This window comes from Apium graveolens, chromosome 8 (genome assembly GCF_009905375.1).
Source record: "Apium graveolens cultivar Ventura chromosome 8, ASM990537v1, whole genome shotgun sequence".
Lineage (NCBI taxonomy): Eukaryota > Viridiplantae > Streptophyta > Magnoliopsida > Apiales > Apiaceae > Apium > Apium graveolens.
The window spans coordinates 265,342,368-265,364,609 of NC_133654.1; the positions used below are offsets into that span (position 1 = coordinate 265,342,368).

General features: G+C 34.9%; 4 protein-coding genes across 4 annotated transcripts; 1 reads left to right on the top strand and 3 right to left on the bottom strand.

The window, feature by feature from the left end:
- Positions 1-5,016: 5,016 nt before the first annotated feature.
- LOC141676664 (protein PLASTID REDOX INSENSITIVE 2, chloroplastic) lies at positions 5,017-8,300 on the top strand. The gene is made up of 3 exons (XM_074482359.1): positions 5,017-5,313; positions 5,646-5,741; positions 7,849-8,300. The coding sequence occupies exons 1-3, from the start codon at positions 5,074-5,076 to the stop codon at positions 8,041-8,043; spliced, it is 531 nt and encodes a 176-aa protein (XP_074338460.1). The 5' UTR covers positions 5,017-5,073; the 3' UTR covers positions 8,044-8,300.
- Positions 8,301-8,488: 188 nt separating this feature from the next.
- On the bottom strand, positions 8,489-11,775 carry LOC141681023 (uncharacterized). Its single transcript, XM_074487086.1, has 3 exons — positions 11,466-11,775; positions 9,167-9,334; positions 8,489-8,951 (listed from the first exon to the last, which is right to left on the bottom strand). The coding sequence occupies exons 1-3, from the start codon at positions 11,686-11,688 to the stop codon at positions 8,728-8,730; spliced, it is 615 nt and encodes a 204-aa protein (XP_074343187.1). The 5' UTR covers positions 11,689-11,775; the 3' UTR covers positions 8,489-8,727.
- A 1,276-nt stretch (positions 11,776-13,051) lies between these two features.
- Positions 13,052-15,254, bottom strand: LOC141678419 (UPF0481 protein At3g47200-like). The gene is made up of 3 exons (XM_074484733.1): positions 15,119-15,254; positions 14,078-14,622; positions 13,052-14,039 (listed from the first exon to the last, which is right to left on the bottom strand). The coding sequence occupies exons 2-3, from the start codon at positions 14,610-14,612 to the stop codon at positions 13,129-13,131; spliced, it is 1,446 nt and encodes a 481-aa protein (XP_074340834.1). The 5' UTR covers positions 14,613-14,622; positions 15,119-15,254; the 3' UTR covers positions 13,052-13,128.
- Positions 15,255-16,267: 1,013 nt separating this feature from the next.
- LOC141678708 (uncharacterized) lies at positions 16,268-20,648 on the bottom strand. Its single transcript, XM_074485074.1, has 4 exons — positions 19,980-20,648; positions 17,350-17,557; positions 16,584-17,042; positions 16,268-16,503 (listed from the first exon to the last, which is right to left on the bottom strand). The coding sequence occupies exons 1-4, from the start codon at positions 20,515-20,517 to the stop codon at positions 16,422-16,424; spliced, it is 1,287 nt and encodes a 428-aa protein (XP_074341175.1). The 5' UTR covers positions 20,518-20,648; the 3' UTR covers positions 16,268-16,421.
- Between the last annotated feature and the right edge of the window lie 1,594 nt (positions 20,649-22,242).

Genomic DNA, 22,242 nt, shown 5'->3' on the forward strand with positions numbered 1-22,242 from the left:
CAGAAACTGTATTAGGTATCAAGAATAACTGCATCCAAAAATTAGGTATGGATTGCGCTGCTGTTTTGAGCAATGTAACTTTCCCATGTCTTGATATTATTTGATTGTTCCAGTTCTGTAATTTGTCATCCACCTTTTTTACCAGGAAGTCAAACTCCCCTGCCTTATTCCTTCCAACACGCATTGGAACCCCCAGATATCGTCCAGGTGTTTCTGTTTCTCGAACACCCAGTTCATGACAAACCGCATTCCTACATTCCACAGTCGTGTTAGGCGAGAATGTAACCACTGACTTGTTATAATTCACCATCTGACCTGAATTTTGTTCATAACGATTCAATATCCCTCTCATTACCCCTGCTTCACTTGCATTTGCACGAAAGAAAAAGTAACAATCGTCGGCAAATAGTAAGTGCGATATTGTTGGTGCCCCTCGTGCAACCGTACACCCATGTACCAACCCGACCTGCTCACTCCTTCTAATCATGGCACTTAACCCTTCCGCACACATTATATAAATATAAGGTGAAATAGGATCACCTTGACGTAATCCCCTTTGAGGCACAATATTACCAAAAGCACCATCCTCATGTGAGAAGCTATAAGACACAGATTGCAAGAACTTCATTACTCGAGTTATCCACAGCTCATGAAACCCGAATTTTACCATCATGTTGTAAACGAAGCCCCATTCCAAGCGATCATACGCTTTAGAAATATCAATTTTTAAAGCAGCCAATCCATTTTTACCTTGTGTCTTCCTCTTCATGTAATGATTTACTTCAAAAGCTAACATTGCATTATCTGTAAGTAATCTCCCTTCTATAAATGCACTCTGCCTATCAGATATAATCGATCCCAAGCACATTTTCAATCTGTTAGCCATAACCTTAGAAAGAATCCTCACCAATACATTACAAAGCGAAATGGGTCTAAGATCAGACATGGTTTGAGGCACTTTCACCTTTGGAATTAAGCAAATTACCGAATGATTTATACCATCAGGAAGAACACCTGTGTCTATGTACTGCTGACAAAACCGGACTACATCATCACTCACCACACTCCAAAAAGATTGAAAAAATGCAGGATTAAGCCCATCCGGACCTGGTGATTTGTCCGGATGCATAGAAAAGACTGCACTTCTGACTTCCTCTCGTGTAACCTTAGCTATTAAATCGTTATTTTCTGCTTCTGACACCCGTTTTACAGCCTCCCCATCTGCAATATTTCCATCCTCACCCGATGCAGTAAACAATTGAGAAAAGTACCCCTCTACAACCTCCTGAATCTCCTGTTTCGTTTCTCTCCAGACACCATTTACGTCCTTGATTCTTTTCATGCGATTAGACTTTCTTCTCCCAGACGCATACTTATGAAAAAACCGTGTATTATTATCCCCTTCCCGTAACCAAAAATTTTTTGCCCGTTGCTTCCAGTACACCTCCTGTTTCTCCAACAGATTCATGTATTGCCACCTAACTTCATTATACAGATTAATCCCACAAATATCTCTTCGTGAACGAAGTTTTCTCAGCCTTGCTCGATACTCCTTACCCTGTCGCTTGTATTCTGAAGCTAAGCCACCTCCCCACTCCTTCAAACGGACAGCACATAAATTAATTTTATTCACAATATCCAGGCCCAATGCTTCATTCCACCCATTCCGAACCACCAACTCACACTCCTTTTCACGTAACCATGAGTTCTCGAATTTAAATCTGCGCTCCTTTACTTGATATACCTGCTTATTCAAATTTAAGAACAACGGCAAATGATCAGACGTAGCTACTTCCAGATTTTGAACCTCCGCTTGTGGAAATAGACTGCACCAATCTTGATTTGCTAAACCCCTATCGAGTCTCTCTTGAATCCAGTTCGGCTTACCACGAGATTTTTCCCATGTATACTTATCCCCCACGTAGCCTAAATCCCTCAATCCACACTCATTTACTACATCAACAAAACCTTGAATCAAATGAAACGGATGAGGTCTCCCCCCTCTTTTTTCATCCGCACTCATCATATCATTAAAGTCCCCGATAATACACCATGGAAGATTCGATCTACCCGCCAAATCCTTCAATAAATTCCATGATTCTTGCCTTCTTCCCCGCTCCGGACAACCATAAAAACCAGTATATCGCCATCGCCCAACTTGCTCGTTTACCACTTCGAAATCAATGTAATGGGTGCCCCCATCTTTTATCTCACACCCTCCTTCATTCCTCCAAATTAACGCCACTCCACCACTATGACCTTGAGCATCAACCGACCAGCAATCAGCATAATTCAGAGCTTTACATAAATCACTTATTTTTTTCTTTTTTGATAAGGTTTCTGATAGAAAAATAATACTAGGTTTTATTTGTTGGGTAAGCTCTTTTAAAAACCGAATTGTACGTGGTTTACCCAGCCCACGACAATTCCACGATAACAGACTCATTGTTGTAGGCGGGCCTGCACAACAGGTCCCGCCTCTAGCAAGTTTTTTGGCCCGACATTAGATATATCCAGCCCATTTGACTCCACATTAATTATCGCACTTGTATCTACCATAACATCCTCATTCCCCCTCTTTCGTTTTGAATCCATGACAACTGTCTCATCCTCACTTATGTTCCCGCTCACCTCTATCCCTTCCATAATTTTAGCACTCAAATTATGTTGTCCACTCTGTTGAGAACACTGGCCAAACCGTATTACACCTGTCTCTCCACTAACTTCGGTAACTCGCCCGTCTATCTCCATGAATCTCTCACCCATATTTTTCGCCTGATCCGCACTACCTGGTACCTGAATTCCACCGGAATTCGAACGCCAATTCTGTCCTCCATCCCCACCATTACGTAACCACCGTGCTCCGATATTCTGATTCTTCCCCCCCTAGTAGGAGCTCGTAACCACGTCCCATATGACCTCTCGATAGTTTTATCAGGATTCGCATAGACAATGCCACAATCTCGGTCAGAATGTCCAAGCAAACCACATACAAAACAAAACGTACTTAATCGTTCGTATTTAAAATTTATCCATGACCATACACCTCCCTCCCTCTTGAGCTTCATTCTTCTCTTAATCGGCTTATCAACGTCCATTATAACACGAATACGATAGAATACTTTCCACCCTCCATGAATATTCTGAGAATCAGCCTTCACAAAAGTTCCCACATAGTTCCCTACATTCTCCAGTAACTTCTCTGACATCATGCCTACAGGTAGATCGTAAATCTGAACCCATATCTCCATTTTATTTAACTGGACTGAATGGGCATCCTCATTTGCTTCTAATTTGTGATGTAACAGAAGGTTTTGTTCGAAAGTCCATGGCCCCCCCTCAATGACTTTTTGTAAATCAAGAAAATGATAAAATACGAATGAATACCGTAATCCACCTAAATCATGAATCTCCATACCCTCCCTAGGTCTCCAGATGGATGCCAACACATTCTGCATGGCCTGAAAATTGATATTCTTATCTGTTAAAAACCTTCCAATCAACACAAATGTTGCTTGTCTTTGTGTATTCTCCGTTACCCCTTCGATCTGTTCTCCGCCTTCTTCCTCCTCCAATGCTAGACGTGCATACATCGCCTCCAAACTCATTGTATTTGACCCCATTTACGTAACTGAACAAACTAATAACAAATGATTAAACCCTTGTCACATGAACAAGACACTTGCAATTATGCAAGACTGGATTGGGTAGTTTAAGACACTTTTAAACTTGCTTTAACAAGATATTATGAAACATTCAAATTTTATCATGTGTTGGTGAATAGGGGAGCCAATTCAGTCCACACATCGGAGGGAGTATTTTCTAAGTATGAACAATTCAACTTTGGAATTTTGATAGCTACTCAAGCAATGACTGGTTGACTAGTAGTTGTCAGAATTAATTTGTTTTGCATCATTGATATTTGTATGTACTCTAAAATGACATTTTAAGTTTTTTTCATCATTTTTTTATAATATATGAAAGTGACTCAACAAAAATTTAAAATTATAAAGTATCGCAAAATATGATGTGATTATGCAGAGAGGAGAAGGAGAGAAGGTAGGGTTTTGAATCAATGCATAGAATATGATCCGAATAAACTTAAATTCTTAAAAAAAAATGACGAATGTAGTTATAATAATATATTAAATATTAATATATATCTAATTTTTATTGCAATTATTTCCGATTTTCAGTTATTCCTAAATTGGTAGCTCAACTGATTAGTTCCGATTTTTACAACACTGACCAGTAAATAATAAATAATGTAAATTGTTAGATACTAACGTGGTCGATGAATAAAAATACATGTAATAAACAAGACATGCTGATAAAATTGATTTTAGCTATGGAGATGATGACGACGACAAACACTTACTTCAAATTATTTTATAACTTAATTTACTCCAGTTTCTCAACAATCCTATTAACATAATTAAATACTTGCCTAAAAAACTATTGGTTAAATATTATTTAATAATGTCATTAATTTTAAAGATGAGTAGCAATTTAAAAAAATGTTGTATCTAGTATAGCATATAGAAATATATTTTGTATAATCACGGAGAGGGTATGATTCTTGAACTTGTAAAGTTGCGTGATCATAAATGAAAAAAATTGTAATATGTCAAATAGAAAACATGTATATATATATATTAATTAGAATAGATAATCATAACCTACACAAAATATAAAGGATTTTTTTCATAAATATCTAAATTGCAGAAAATATTTACAAAAATACGGATGAAGGGCAACCTCATATGCAACCGTTGCAATCTCATATGCAACCGGCGTCCGTATTTTTATAAATATTTTGCTAAAAAATGTTATTTTTGGTAAATTTCCATACTTTTAAACTCGGGCTTTGTATTAAAACGGGCTGTCCAACTTATTTGATAGGCCTACAATTGTTTTGGTGGCCCAATAAAATCGGACTTTAGCAGGGAACTTGGGCTTCACTGCAAGGCTGCCAACATAACTCCTTTGACCATTTGTTTGTTGATAAAGTACACAACATCCTCAAACTGATAAAACAAGTTCAAGATTTTTAAGATTAATTGTTGTCATAAAATGGCTTCAGTTATTACATCAATTTCATTTCTTGTACCATCTAGTATCTTATCAGTTTCTCACTCTTTATCTTCTTCAGCTACTTGTGCCTTACCTTGTAAAAATGGTCTTAATTTTAAGGATTCATCTTTTTGTTTGCATAATTCATTCTTGACAAAGAAAAGGAACAGCCCCAATAAGCTGATTTGCAATGCTGCTGAGTATAAGTTTCCTGACCCTATTCCTGAATTTGCTCAACAGGTACTTATATGTGTGCTTGAGAGAGAGAGATAGAGAGAGAGTATAAGTATGTGTGTGTGAGGGAAGGGAGAGAGAGAGAGAGAGAGAGACTTTGTGTGTTTGAGGGGGGAGGGGGAGAGAGAGAGAGAGAGAGAGAGAGAGAGAGAGAGAGAGTTTGTGTGTTTGAGGGGGAGGGGGAGAGAGGGAGGGGGGGGAGAGAGAGAGAGAGAGAGAGACTTTGTGTGTTTGAGGGGGAGGGGGAGAGAGAGAGAGAGAGAGAGAGAGAGAGAGAGAGAGAGATTATTGTGCGTGTAATAAAATTAATTATGTGTGTTTATGTAATGTGGTTGCAGGAGACAGAAAAGTTTAAAAGCCATCTGGTGAAGAAACTTTCAAAGAAAGATATGTTTGGAGATTCAATTGATGAAGTGATTGGTGTATGCACGGAGGTATTTCTATGTTACTTGCTTTCTGATTATAGAGTTTGAACTAATTTATGTTCCGGAAGAGTTTTGGTTCTAAAATTTAGAAAAATTTAAGATGCATTTGAGTTATATGTTTACACCTAAGAATATGAGTTTTTGATGATGAAACCATGACTTCAAATATGTGGAGATTGTGTTGATAGGTAAAGATGTAAGTTTGATGTTACTTTATATTTTCGAAACGATTGCTTAATGATGTAACTGTAGAATTATTTTAATAGGAGATTTTCATGCTTTTTTATGAAGTCTAGATTGATAATAGCAGTATCAGTATCTGAGGTAGCGAATCTCTGTTCATATATTTTTCCTTTCCTCGTTAAGCTATGAATCTTAGGATTGTTCATATTCGCTGCTCAAATCGGTGACTTCTTTCCACCTAATTAGAAATGTGTAAATATGTATAGTAGGGGGGGGGGATTTTCTTTTGTTTATGCCATGGCAATATACTGAGGTTATAATGTACACTGTGTGAGCTGTGTCCCTGAGAAATTTAGTGTATAGCATTGATGCTCTTAGAACTGCAGAAACGAGAGAAGATCAGAAAATGCTGAGTCCAATATGCTTGTTAGGATAAGTCCTATGATGCAAAACTAAGTTCCTCTCTGGTCACTGAATGACAGGCTCTATTGTTAGCAGATGTTACTGAATACTGAATATGCTTCGCCAATGTACTAATTGCTACTACAATAAAGCAGCGCATATTGCTGAATGATTTTTCTTTTTTTAATACCAAAAATGCTACTGTGGTATAAAATCTACGGAAACTAATTTCTCTATCTGTGCTCTCATTTTATTATCTCATGACTAAATATAAGTGGACAATATAGTAAAATCATACTGTTTAACAAAAGATTTTCTCGTCAAAGCATAAGGTTGAGAATTGAGAGGTGCGTTTAAGGGTTCATCAAAGGAGAAAGTAGTAAGACTCGTGCTTTCACCCCATCTATTCCTTTGTTTTATCGAAATTTTCAATTAGAGAAACCATTTTAGGTAGGATCAAGAATAGAGGGGGCCTTGCCAACAAATAGAAACAAAGGGGTCGTCTATATTTTCAAATCTTAATCTTTCAATCCCTTGAACTAATTGAAATTTCTACCGAGCAATCGAGCATTCTCAAATAGTGCATTGGTTACTTGGAATCCTCCTGGTGCTTATCTTGTAATGATGTAATTGATAAATTATTTTTACCTGGAGATATTCATGCTTACATAAGAAATATAGGATTGTAATAGAAGTATCAGCTTCAACAAATTTATGTTCGTGTTTTACCTCTGCCCTTGTTTAGGCTTGAACTTTCTTACCACTATTCATATGCCTTGCACATATTGGTGACTGGTTCCTCCTAACTACAGTATGTTCGTAAAACAAGAGGGAATTTTCCCTGGCATGACAATATACCTACGTTCCGACTTGCAAGCTTGGTAATTAGACATGGTCACTACTTTATGTTAATTTCAGTACACTACACGTAAGCTGTCATTGAAACATACAAGTTTATAGCTCTGGAACCCATAAATAGATCGAAAACTGAAGGGGAGAACTCCAGCATGTCTTTCGCATCTTGCGATGCAAAAATAAGTTCCTATATGTATCTGGTTACTGAATGATGTTAGTGTGTAGCGCAGTGCTGTAGAAAGACTGTTTTCTAACGTGAGTCATATAAATGGATGATGTTTATTTAATTGCTATTAACTTTGCTGATTGCTGATATTACATAGCAATATTGCTGAATGAGTTTTTATTTTTTTCTTTACATGCTAAAATTGCTACTGAAGCTTGTGAGAATTGCTATAAAGAGTTTAATTCTGTTCTGTCATTTGCAATTATCACATGACCAAGTACAACTGTACAAGTGCGCAACACCATAAAATCTTTAGTCACGAGATTAACTTTTCCCAACCACATTTGATTGAAGCAAACAGTACAAGGCTCGTACTTTATTCCCGACTTCCTTTTGTTGTTTGTGTCTGTTGTAGCATTAATAATCTCTGCCAATACGATTTCAACGTACAAGTTTAAACACATGTGAATACTTATCGATATTATTTTGATTGGCATTTGTTCTCAACAGATCTTCAATACTTTCATGCACACAGAGTATGGGGGTCCTGGAACTCTCTTGGTTGAACCTTTCATTGACATGGCTGATACTTTGAATGAGAGAGGCCTTCCCGGAGGCCCTCAAGCTGCACGTGCCGCTGTTAAGTGGGCCCAAGATTGTGTGGACAAAGATTGGAAGGACTGGAATAGCAATCACAGCAATTAGTAAATTAGTAGCAGAATAGTTTAGTATGTTTGAATGGTTGTGCCAGCGACATCGTTTGAGCTTGGCACATTTTTTAGAATTCTAAATACAGGACTCTTAAGAATCAGAAACAGAAGTAGTTTGTATTAGTAAATCATTTTTGGGTTGTTTGCATTGTTATAGTAATGTAAGTGGGATGTAGTCGTCTACTTTGTTAAAATTGACAGCAAAGGTCATCTGTGTTTTTCAGCATTGTTGGTCTAAGAAGTTCCTATTGTTGTTTATCTGTGTCCCATAATTAAAAGTATAAGAGTTCCTGACCTCTCTTCAGTTGAATACACTAAGATCTGCATACTTTCATAACTCATTATCAAGCCTAACAAGAATTTAGATTGGAATTGTATTTCTGATGTTTCCAAACTCCAAGAACATCTCAACTTAAGGAAACTTTCAAAATAACCATGCCTGAACTTAAAATAAAATAACTTGCTTTATGCACATATATATAGCATTGGGTGACTAATATGTTTCACACAATCACAGCGTGAGAAAGATCAAGTATTCAACCTCTATAAAGCTAGATTTCCCGTGTAGATGATACCACTGTATTTACATAAACCTTCACAATTTTCTCCAGTAACTAACTAGACATCAGTCGTAGAAGAAGAAGATCGAGCATGCATGTAAAAGAAAAGATGGAGCTGATCAGGAATCAGATTCCTTATCATCTATTAATTCATCCCTATCTACAAAACGCTCGAGCAACTCTTGCTCCCGCAGAACCAAGCAGCTGTCCCCTTTTCCAAACCAGGCATACCTTCGCTTAGCAATGTAGTCATAGGCAGCATCTCTTATAGGTCTTGGGACAATCATGAGAGAGCTAAGAGCAGAGTATGGTAGAGGCAAGTACGACAGCACCCTCAACGCAGCTGCAAAATGACAGAACATACAAAACTTATATACAACAGAAATAATCAACAAAATCTAAAGCAGTGAAAAGCAGTAAATTAAAAAATTGACAGATATAGTCATCCAGATTTTGTTTAAATTTTCTGGCATCCCAAAGCAAAGAGAACACACGTGGTTATAATAATTCTTTACGAGATTGTTATGGTGCAGGAAAGCATCAATAGAGAGTTCTAACCTGCAGATCCTTGGTGGTATGCTCCTGGGCCCTCAATGAATATGAAGCGACGAAGAACATCCTCTCGCTCAACTCCACACACTCTCATGTAAGGTTCTGCAGCCTTAGACTGAAGACAACAAAACTTAATTTTCTTGTGTTTGTCTACTCGAATGACCTGCTTCACCCCTAAAGAGAAGAAACATAAAAGACTATAACATATGCATGGTCTAAAATTGGTGGTCTCGAGCAAAATTTGATAATACACTAACTCATCTTCTTCAAAAGAAAGACTTGAATACGAGCATGCAAATATTATCTTTCGATCACCATGTTTAGCCAACAGAATGCAAACTTTATAAAATTATACATGTGAAATATTTTGATGGTTATTAGCTGAAAGCGCACTATATAAACATAATGTGAAAGATCAATATTTAGTGTCAATGCAAGGAAATATACCCCAAAAACAAAAACTAAGCAAACTCACTCATTCAGTGCCAAACTGTACAAGCAACAGCGAAAAGTCTTATGATCATTTATATATATATATGGGCTACAAAAAATTGTAGCGAAAAATAAAACCAAAAGTGAAGAACAGTCCCAAATGTAGAGGTTAAGTAGTCGTGAAACACGAAACCTCAACACAGTAAAGCATGTACTTTATCCCTTCATCAAATAAAAGAACATTAGCTAAAAAAATATCAATACATATACCAAACAATAACACAGTACAAATGCAAATAAGATTGTCAAGCCAAATGAGTTCAAATATTCACTCAACAGCACACATCCTGTCCTGTTATCACAATACTCATATACTAATAATTTAAAATCATCTCCATTCGTCAAACATCTTCATTTTTACGTAAATTCCTAAAATCCTCCTCGTAGTTACTATGTTCTAACTTTCCCCATCAACTTACAAACCACAATCCAAAAAATACATCATATGTAATCAAAACACAACTTAAAAACACTCAACACCTTCTTGTTAGCACTCCATCATTTCTTCAAACTTAACTCAGCTTCTTCTTAACATAAAAGCACTTCACATTTCTTTCTGCTTAAATGCACTTTCTCCAAACTATTAAAATGGTACACTCATAGTACTCAAGCTCACAAGTTCAAAATTACAACCATCACTTTTTACTAAAAACACTCTAGAACTTACATCACAACATTATGCACAGTCATCGCAAACTAACTTTTTTCACAACTATTAAACAGTTAATCTCATAGTGCTCAAGCTCACAAGTGCAAATCACAACAATCATTTTTTACTAACACTCCGAGAACTTATATTACGACATCATGCACAGTCATCACAAACTAACTTTTCACAACTATTAAACACTTAATCTCAGGGTAATCTAGCTCCAAAGTTCAAAATTACAATAATCATTTTCCACTAAAAACTCAAGAACTTACATTACAACATTATGTCCAGTCATCGGAAACTAACTTTTTCAAACTATTAAACACTTAATCTCATGGTACTCTAGCTCAAAAGTTCGCAACTACAATTAGAGCGGGCAATTTGGTACACGACACGTGAACACGACACGAAAAATACGGATATGGGTTTTAATTTTTGGTACACGAAACACGAATGTACACGAACACGAAATTACACGATAGATTTAGTGTCGGATATGGGTTTCAATTTAGGTACACGAAAGTACACGAAATTACACGAGATAAATATATTTATAAATTAATATATGTAACACATGCATATATTTATGTATATAATATAAATATAATATAAATATTTACAAGTTTTTATAGAATACTATGTAAAAATATATTTATTTATATATACACTCTCCATATTTCATTAAATTATACATTAAAATAGATTTTTTTTTATATTATATGTATATATATATTATATTAATTTTTTATATAATATACACGAAAAGTACACGAAAAGTACACGACACGATTCGAATCGGATATGGGTTTCACATAAGGGTACACGAATTCATTTCGGGTCGGATATGGGTTTCATGTTTACGTACACGAAACACGAAATTACACGACACGAAAGTACACGACACGACCCGATTGCCCGCTCTACCACAATAAGACATTAAGACATTATGCACAGTTATTGCAAACTAACATTACACTACAAAAAAAACTCGAAAACTTTCTAAAAATAGCATGATCCCCCAAACACAAATCCTAAAACCCTTGAACCCTAATTACTCATCAAACACATCAAAACACAAACAATTAAACAAATAAACACATCAGATGTTCAAATTTATATATTTATATATAAATTAAAAAGATGATGATGATATTTTTATACCGCCGTGACAGAGATGACAAACGCCGTCATAAACAACGACACGTGGCTGAAGAAGAGTGGGCTCCACTAAAGGCTTCACAGTAGCCGTGACATCGTCTAGTAACAGATCATCTTCGGCAGCTGCGGCGGCGGTTCCGCCGGAAGTTAGAATATTCCGGCGAGTTGAGAGAAATGAACAGCGGCGATTGAATGGTTTAAGTGTACGGATTGTAGTTCTCAGCATCGTTTTGTGACCGTCGGATTGATTTGATTGGATGACGATGCTTATTTATTTCGTGATTTTTTATTTCATTCGTTTCTTCCGCTCCAAGTCAGGTACGAGTGGGTTAGCAGTTCTCCGAATTAGTGGAGATGCGTGAAAGCGGGTTTTGATATCGGATTAAAAAAAAAATCCCCCGACCTGAGGGTATAAATGTGAAATTGGAAAAAGAATATTATTTTAACGAATTTATTATTTTATTTTAATTTAATAATAATATAATAAAAAAAAATAAAAAAATTATCCAATAAATACTGTGCATAAAACAATTCTTTTTAATATTTTTTTTATCGTAGGTAACCCGCAGCCGCTACCATTCGGGTGCGTACTGGATAAACCCTACGGGCTCACGCAATAGCCTGCAAACCATGTGAACCAAGCTAAACCACATTTAAGCGACAGATTCTGACTCAGTAGGCATAATCATAAATTCTCTTTTCGTGTGATTCGAATCTGTGACCAATAAGATAATTTTCCTCTTTTTAACCAATTGAGTCAACCCTTGCGGGTCTCTTATATAAAATTGTTCTCAACCGAACCGAGTCAAACAACACACGGAGGTTTATGCGTTTGACTTCGAGTTTGATTAAAACGTTTAGGTTGGAGCTCTAACTTGATAGAAACTATAATTTAAACTCATCTCGACTCGTAAAAATTTTGATACGTTAGAGTTTAACGGATTAATTTCACTAGACATTGATGAAAAAATTTTATATGATTAATTTGGATTGAGTTCAATTACATATATTATATAAAATATAATATTAATATTAATATAAAAATGAAAAAATAAACTTGATTCGGCTCGCCAACTTCACTACACGAGTAACTTAAAACTCGAGCTCAGCTTAATATAAAATTTTAATAGCTCAACTCTATTATTACAGAATCAAATTTGATATTTACAATATAATTTTTCTGGGATGTAATGGGCTATTGTTTTAATTCAAATTGCTTCTTCATTCGCTAGCATTTTTACTATGCACATCGACATCAACCAAAGCAACGAGACGCAAATATCTTATGGGAATGCACTAGATCATCAATGCTGATAGCCCAACAAGAATATCTTGAATAACTATTGAACTATGTTAATCGGATACTCGGACTCGGTTAGGACTCGGTTAGAAGTGTTCGACATGAACACGTGTCCAAGTATCGGATTCAGCAACATTTTAAAAAATATGCATGTTTTTGGCTTAAAATAGGTGTTAAAATAGTTGTCTAAGTCCGGGTGTACATGTCTAAGTGTCGAGTGTCCGACCCGTATGGCGGATACTCAAAAGTAAAATGAAGAGTCCATACAGCACAACAATAACCCATTAACAACATGTTCTTTACATAAAAATTTCTTTGAACAAACATTACAAGTACATATGAATAGGAATGGACAACATAAGTTGTTCAATGATACGGAGGATAATAAGCTCGGACAGTGTAAAATGTCTGCAGGATACCTAAAACGATTACAAAAAATGCAGCTAAGAATGCTATAAAACTCCATCTATTTTTAAAATAATCTCGTTTTAAGTCCTTATAGGATACTTTCCATTCAACATACTTGATGCTGATGCTGAGATACCCTTTCACTCTGCGCCATCTCCAGACTGGAATCTGATAGTTTTCAACCTCGTTGCACAGATCTGCATAACAGAAATCGACGAAAGCAACTTGACTGCATAAACTTTTAAAGAAATTTGTAATATCTTCGACGTCTTCTGATTTCATGATGACATTTAGCCGCTCAAGCAAATTAGCATCTTCTGGAGAACGAATCAAAGTGCTCATAAGTTTCACATACGAGGTAATGGTATGTGTGCCCACGCTGATCTGTTCTAGAGCAATGAGATTCCTAAATATTGTGTCACTAGACTTATCAATGACGACTTGTGGGATAAATATAATTCCATAGATGAATCTTATGTCCACTATGCTCCTGTAGCCCCGTGCAATTTGGAATCCAGACTTGAAGAGTTGGGTTGCAGATCTTGTGAATCCGCAACTTTTGGGAACGCGTGTGGAAGGTAATTTTGGCACGAAAGTGACATTGCAGACATGGTGCAACAATTCAAGTAGATGATTGTAGGTACCATCTTTCTTATTTTTGGGAGCCTTTAAGTAGTTCAAACGCAACATGGGAACAGAATCGAAAAACCATAAGACATAATCTTCTAACGACATGTGTGGATGTGTTCCATCAGATGCAGTGTTTGGATTTGATACCAAATCAAAAAGTTTTTGCAGAACAAAATATGGTATTTGGTTCTCTAGTAGCATCAAATCATGTTTCAGAGTTTGCACCATTGTAAAATTACCTGCAAGCGATTCAAATGGGACTCGCTTTCAGGGGGACCTTGTAGAAATTCATCTTCAAATTTTTGTGTATTTATCATCTTGCACCTGTAAAAGAGTTCAAGAATAAAACAACCGTCAACAAGTAACATCTCCACGAACTGATGTTTGTCTAAATCGATATCTTCAGCATACCACGCCCGGGCCTTCTCTTCCAAATCTAATATATTTTTTCCATACACATACAAGGCCGAAAACTCTTTAGTCTGCATTTTTGCCCGATCAACAAAAGCTAACATGTATAACCATTTGAGCTCCTCCATAGCATGGAACTTAGCCTTACGTTTATGAAAAGGACCGATTGATACCATTTGAGGCGTGTATGCTTCGTGTTTCGTTGCTCTGAGTTTACCTGGAACTCGATAAGCACTCGATTCTCGTGGTCTGCTCCTTAGGAGATTTAGCGTCTTATCTACCGATTCAAACCACTTCTGGAATTTCTCTTCACCTCCGGATGAGTAATTTTTGCTTATCCTCCATTTGAAAGTTGGCGTCTGCGTAAGTTTTAGGTTTTTTCCTTTTTTACCAGAATCCATTTTAGTTATTCTGCATAAAATTAAATTGATGTATTATACTTCTTCTATCCTTGAGTTTGTAACTTGTTATAATTACTATCTGAATAAGGGTATTGTTGTTTTTGATATTCATAACATCTTTCTTAAACATACTTTGACCTGTAAAATTTGGAGATAAGAAAGTAAGATAAATAACAACCAAATAAGGTTCACGTACACTCTTACCTAGTGGATATACATGTAGGTGGATCCGATTTAGATCAGATCGACCTAAATTTACATCAATATTCATTTATCGGATCAGATTTGATCCATATTTTTTTACTTAAACTAAAAGCGTAATCAACCATTGCAAGGTCTTGAAAGGCAAACATAATAACTAAATAAGAACATAATAACTAAATAAGAATATCTGAAAGTTAAAGTACGCACTCTGACATAATGGAAAATCTGAACAAATGCATTCAAAAAAAATAAAATAAACCGAAACTGAACTGATCCGAAACCAAAAAAAGTAAGATATGTACCTGTTAGTTTGCAGACGAAGTCTGAGCAGAGAAAAGTCTGAGACCACAGATACAGTTGATTTACATTGATATCTTGAAGCTATATTTATAGTGCATTCTTATTGTCCTATTGGCAAGTTCTTATGGAGGATTTTTATATATAATGTCAACTCTAGTGCATTCTTATTGTCCTATTGGCAAGTTCTTATGGAGGATTTTTATATATAATGTCAACTCCAGAATGGAAGAGAGGGGGAATATGGACAAAAATGTTTTAGGTACATTTGGTTATTATAAAGCATGTTCATAGAAAAAATTGTTTAAGTTCTCGTCACTGCATGAAAGTCACATTGAAGATAATTATTGATATAATTATTGAGTTCATGCAGTAATTGCAACCTAATCTCGTACAAAAATTCAGCTTAGAGCAAGTCCAACAGATTCGTGTATGATATCCTAACTTAAAATATAGGGCATTTGACAAAAAAAAAATGTTCCAACAATGTCTTATTGATGCCTTATATCACTACGACAACTTATTTGAGCCTTATTTTTAAGGCAATCCTTATTTTTAAGGCACATCTTATTTTGTCTAACTTATATTTTACAATAAATTTTTATGAATATTCTATTTCTCTCTCTGCTATATATTATATTTTAATGATAAAAGGAATTATAAACAATAAAATATAAAATGATATAAGTACACGACACGGAACGAAAGTATACGGAATAAATAAATAATTAACTTTTTAAAAATATATAATATACATATATATACTAAATACTAAATGTGAATTTACCTATTCTAAATAACATATATATAATTGTAAATACTAAAATATATTTTATTGTTCACTGACTACGTGAGTGAGTATTTAACCATTTAATTATCTAATGCATTTTTTAACAATTAATTTTTTTCGTATATAATCCGTGTACTTTAGTGTACTAAAACGGGTAAACACGAATATATTAGTTCCGGGTTAGTGTCACCAAATTGGTACACGAATGCAAATCCGGTTCGGGTTCGGGTTTAAGGTTTGATACACGAAAATATGAAACTACACGGAAGGTTTGTACACCACACGGAACGTTGTTGCCGGGTCTAGTCCCAGATTCCTCCTCCTTTGGCTGCTAGAAGATTACATATAGAGATGGCACCACAGATTTTAAAACTCTTTTCCGTTGCTAAATATATTTCCAAAAACATCATACAATTTGTACTAAGCAGTATTCTTGACATTATTTAGCAAACTTACAATCGTCTAACTACTTCTTAATCCTTATTTTCCAGTGAAGCACCTGTTCATCGTCAGCTTTGTTATTTCATAACAGCTGCATCAGCCTTCTTAGCATACTTTGAGAACACATCAGTAAGCACAGCCTTCTCTTTCATCTTTAACCTGCATGATAGGGTACATCAGAACATCTGGCTATGCAGAAACTGAATATTACAATAAAAAATGCACAGCCTAAAATATACCTTTTTGCGGATCCTGGGATATTCAGTTTTGGGGACTTCTTTTGCTTCCCTTTCACCACAATCTTTTTCTTTTTGGCGCTGTTCTTTTTGAGCTGCTGTGAGGACAGTGCATTGGATGGAGACACTTTGTTGGGCATCCAATTATCGTCATCCTCGCTGCTTTCCAGCATACTGAAAGCTTCCACAGCTTCTATGTTTTCCTCTTCTGCAGATATATGCTCATTATCTTCACTGCCATATTCTCCATGGATAATAACCTTTGACTTTGAAGCAGAATTTTCGATGTCAGAAACAGCATCTAGGTCGTTTGCGCTAATATATGCTAGACGAGGCCCGGGAGTACTTCCAACCAACTTTTCAGGAGCAGTCTTTGATGAACTTGGATCCATCATCTCATATTTTATTTGCTTTTGAATCTTACCAAAAGCTATACTTTGTCTTGAAAAGGTCTGTATGAACCTACCAACAATAATACTTTGTTAACAATTGTTTAAATTTCCTCATATTACAAAGCAGTCATAATCTGATTCCTAGTGTTTGCAAGCACAAATACTTTACATTAAAAAAAAGATAATTTTCTCTCTACTGTCATTTATTGGCTACAAGATTTCAGTGGTATAGTTATCCTCTTCTTAGCCGCAAGACAAATGTTAAGAAAAAAAGAAGATGAAAGTAATATTTATTATATCTGACCATTTATGGAATCACAGAAATTAGAGAGAACAACAAATTTATTGTCCCCTTAATTTAGGAGTTATGGTACTACCTATTCGCATCATCGGTTGACTTGAAGTGTATGAAGGCAATTCCTGTGCAGATAGGCTCCCTGGTTTTCTTGTTCCCAGAAACAACTGGGACTATATTAATCATTCCGGGAAATCCTTTAAAAGACCGTTGCAGATCCCGAATAATATTCTTTTTCTTAGGAAGGTTGACCAAACGTACACGAATTCCACTTGACACAAGTTCAGGCACTGCAAAGCTCAAGTACAACAACTCAGCATCAAGGTGGAAAAATAACCAACTAGTAACAATATATTATAAGAACTTCCTGCCAGTATAAGAAATTCCATAGAATAAATATAAGAATGAAGGGGTAAGGCAGTAACGACTTCTTTCTCCTATTCGTTCAATGGCGCTTACATATGGAGCATCTGGATAAAGGTCAATGAATCCGGCCCGGTTAGAGAGAATCGGAGCCTCATTCCTATGTATTGGTGGTTTTTAAGAGAATTTTTTTGATTGAAATATATATAGGATTTCTATTAACCGTGTATTCATACGTAAGTAGACTCATACGATTCAATTTCATTACCATTTTCCCACATTTTCCAGATGCCCTAATTCCATTCACCATTCCTGTCAACTATTTGAACACACCGTTATACTTTCTCATTCAGCCTTCACCCTAAATTGACCCAAAGTAAAAATGGTACATACTAGAATTGATATTAAATTGATTCTCGATAAATAAATTTTGATAATATGTAAGAGTGTGCTATTAATTAGATTTCTATGCCTGATTAAGGTATTTATTTTGTATAGGGTTGTAATCACAACCAGTTCGAATTTATCTACCATGGCTCAGCTAGACTCGAAGTTGTATAGAAGTCATCAAGTCGAGCGCGAATACAAGTTCTTGCTCGTTTACCTTTATGAGTTGAGCTTGAGTATGAGCCGAACTCGACTAAAACTCAACTCTAAATTCAATTCAAACTTGTTTATCACATTAAAAAAAATGTTGTTACTTATATTTCAAATTTAGAAACTGAAATAAATATTTCAAAAATATTTATTATAAATAATTTAACTATCAGCACATAAGTAAACTCAACTCAACTTGTTTAATTTTGGCTCGACTAGCTTGTGAGTAAACTCGACTAAAATCAGTTAATATACGAATCTTGTCTGTTATACAAATATCATTTGGACAGTGTATTGAGCTAACCCAGCTTGTTTAAGCGGATTGGCTAGTTTTAAAAGTCAAACTTAAAATTCATCTATTAGAAATCGGGCTCGACTCAAATTTTCAACCCTGACTTGCACATTTATTTTTAATCATTGTTGTATCTCTTTGATATATACATCAAATAAATACAATATTGAGACGTGAGGTCAAGCTAGTCGAGATCATATTCTAAATTATTCTACATATATTAGAAAAAGGTACCGGAAGCTCCAAACTATATCCTACCAGCTAATGAAACTCAAAAATACACGCCACAAATCAAGGTATAGATAAGTGACAACAACTACATTTATAAAGTAATGAAAATATTGTTGTTGCACGTATATTCTCTCAACCTTCATGTACCACGGTCTGCATATATACACACTTATGTAGTACTTTAGTTTTGAAATAATAGAGACTGCTTACACTTTTTCTTACTTGAATGCGATATTATAACATCACTACAATTTTTGTGATGTCAAAAGTAATTCCTAGCATTGCAGCCTAGTATATAGGTCGCAGTTTCAAGTCTCAATGGACACAAATGGGTGCCCGTGTATTTATATTTCTTTTGATTGGGATTATTAAAAGAACAAGTAATAACTTTACCCACTAAAAATTTGAGTATAAACCTAATATCTCCATCTCTAAAATTTAACCCTTAAAGAGAAGTAATGTCACAAACAATAAAACAAGATGGAGGCACACGGAGAACTAAAGTTGAGAAGGTACTGGTAATTACAAGCAAGAAAACTGCACCATGGGGCACTAGATGATTCTGCAACAACTGATTATTATTGTAAAGCACCTGACTTTTCCCGAAATTCTAGAAGCATAACAAAATTTGTCTTCTTAACAGAAATTCTAACTAAAACTTCACTAGGTCAGTTCGCTAAAATCTCTGCACAAGCCTTACTTAAACACATGCAAAGTGCAAACATAATCTAGTCGACTAGAACAAATGAATAACTTCAGGAGCAACATCGAGATCATATTCCCTATTTCAAAGCACAACTTAAAATAACAAACCAGAACTAGTATTCTAGTAATAGAAACAAATTCTAACAATAAATGAGCCTCATTTACCAGCAATAAAATTAACCATCAGGTTAATAAAAAACACAACTTTATCAAAACCACAAGATACTATCCCAAGTCAATTTACACAACAAAATATAAGCAATGTGCATACTATACATATCAAATTTATAAAACCAAACAATGAATAGTAGGACACCAACTAACCTTTCGGTTTTAATTGTATCTTAAAATTACCACTTTACGGATTATTCAGCAATAAAATCAACCATCCAATTACTAAAGAACACAACTTTATCAACACCATAAGATACTATTCCAAGTCAATTTACACAACAAAATAAAGCAATGTACGTGCTAAACATATCGAAAATTATAAGATTAGACAATGCATTACACTTACTAACCTCTCGGTTTTTGTTGATTCTTGGCATTACCACTTTGCGGGTTATTCTTAAGCTTATTAAGATTCGCAAGCTGAGCAATCCTACTCTGCTCAATTTCCTCAGCCAACTTATCCTCAATAGTAGTATCATACTCTTTACCTTCACCAAAACCTAATGGCTTATTCTCAAGCCACTTTTTCATATTTCTCATTGGCACAATCATATCTTCATCTTCATTAAACTCACTCTCTTCTTCATCAAAATCATCATCATCTTCATCAAATTCATCATCCACTTCTTCAAAATCATCATCAGAATCAAACCCCTCCACTTCCAAAGAATTACTTGCACCTTTTCTTGGGCTTTTTGTGGCAAATAGACCCGACCCATTTCGAATATTGCCAAGAACAACACAAAAGCCAAAATGGGTCAGTTTATTTGAGTGAAATGAGAGATGGGTTGGCGTTAATTTCATGGAACATTGAGAAAAATGTGAACTTTGAGGTTCTTGGGTAGTTTTACACAGTGGAAATAATGTTCTTATTCCGGTAGCCAACATTGCCGGAATTTCAATTTGCTCCGGCGAAAGCCTGAAATGTGTTCAAGGATTTTGTTTTTACAAATTTTGGTTTGAGGGTTTGAAGAAAGATGATAATGTTAGATTGTTTTTGTGAAATCTTAAACAAGAAAGAAAAAAAAGTAATGTGGATATGCAAGGTTTAAACATAAATTCAAGTCCATCAAAGCAAATATTCAAGTCCATCAAAACAAATACACATGGCCCAGTATGGATAATAGGTAGGAAGATAAACATATATGTCAATAACTTTCTTAGGTAAGCCCAATGGACTAATTTTCAATCCTACAAACTTGGTAGGTTTTTAATCAGAGCGCGATCAAATATCTCGAATGATTAAGGAATTATTTCTTGGTTCTCGATTTGATTTTCACTCATCTTGAAATTTGTAGGATTAGAAAACTCGAACCCGACATGATAAATTTTATCTGACTCGATTCGAGTTTGACTTTAAATTTTTACATACATTTGGCTAAATTTTTTAGGATGCTCAAAATCGTTGGCTATATGTCATTTAGGCATATAAGTCTAATTAGTAAAAGAAACCTACAAACTTAGTAGGGATAGAAAACTCGAACTCGACATAATAAATTTTATCTGATTCAATTCGAGTTCGAGTTTAAATTTTAACATACATTTGGTTAAACTTTTTAATATGCTCAAAGTCGTCGGCTCGATTTGTTAATGAATTGAATTTAGACATAATTCGTAAACTCAGATAATTTTGAGTTCAACTTCATAAAGAAAGAAATACGAACTCAAATAATTGAAAACTCAACTCTTTTAATAAAAGCCTATCAAAAAAGATCAGAATGAACTGCAATACAATTCCTAAAAATTTGGAGAATGATAGACTTCATACGAGTGTGTTTAATCAGCAAAAACCTTACCAAAAAAAATCAGCAAAAAGATATAAAGATTTTGATGCAATAAAAATGACCTTGTTATATATTTTGGGAGCCTAAGAGCATCTCCAATCACATAAAATTCTTAGCTAAAAATCATTAATACATAGTATAAATAAAAAAATATAGAGATTATGTAAAAAAAATTCATCTCCAATGGTGCATTCCCCTTATTTATAAATATAGTCAACCTCTTGATGTTGGCTATATTTGTTGAACCACTACACTATCACAGACTTTTAAGAAATATGTTAAAAAAATTTAATCACTTATTACCATATTGAAATAAAGTATTCTATTTATAATAATATAAAATTTTAATAACATACTATTTTTAAAATATAACTAACCAATATAGTCAATACTATCAAGCATAATACCTTACAGGTTTAACAAATGTTACATATTATCCTACAGGCCCAATTTAGCCAATTAATTATAACTAACATCATTGGAGATCATTGAAGATGCTTTAATCAAAAGGCAAAATGGACCTAAACAGTGTGTTTAGAACAAGGACAGCCCAGTCCACTAAATGTCCAAAGCTTAACATTTATACTGCACTCTGTTTATCAACAACTTTATTATCAGTAGACAGTAGTTGGGGTTTGGGTTTCAAATGAGAAATATATTTTGACACATTTGTTTTTTGATATTTTAATTTGTTATAAAGAAATCAAAATTTACAAGAAATAATACAATCTATATATTAATGACTAATGAAATTCTTCACACAATTGTCAGGTGTTATTTAAACGGTCCCTGACACATGATTGTCAGGTATCAGGACCCAATATTAATA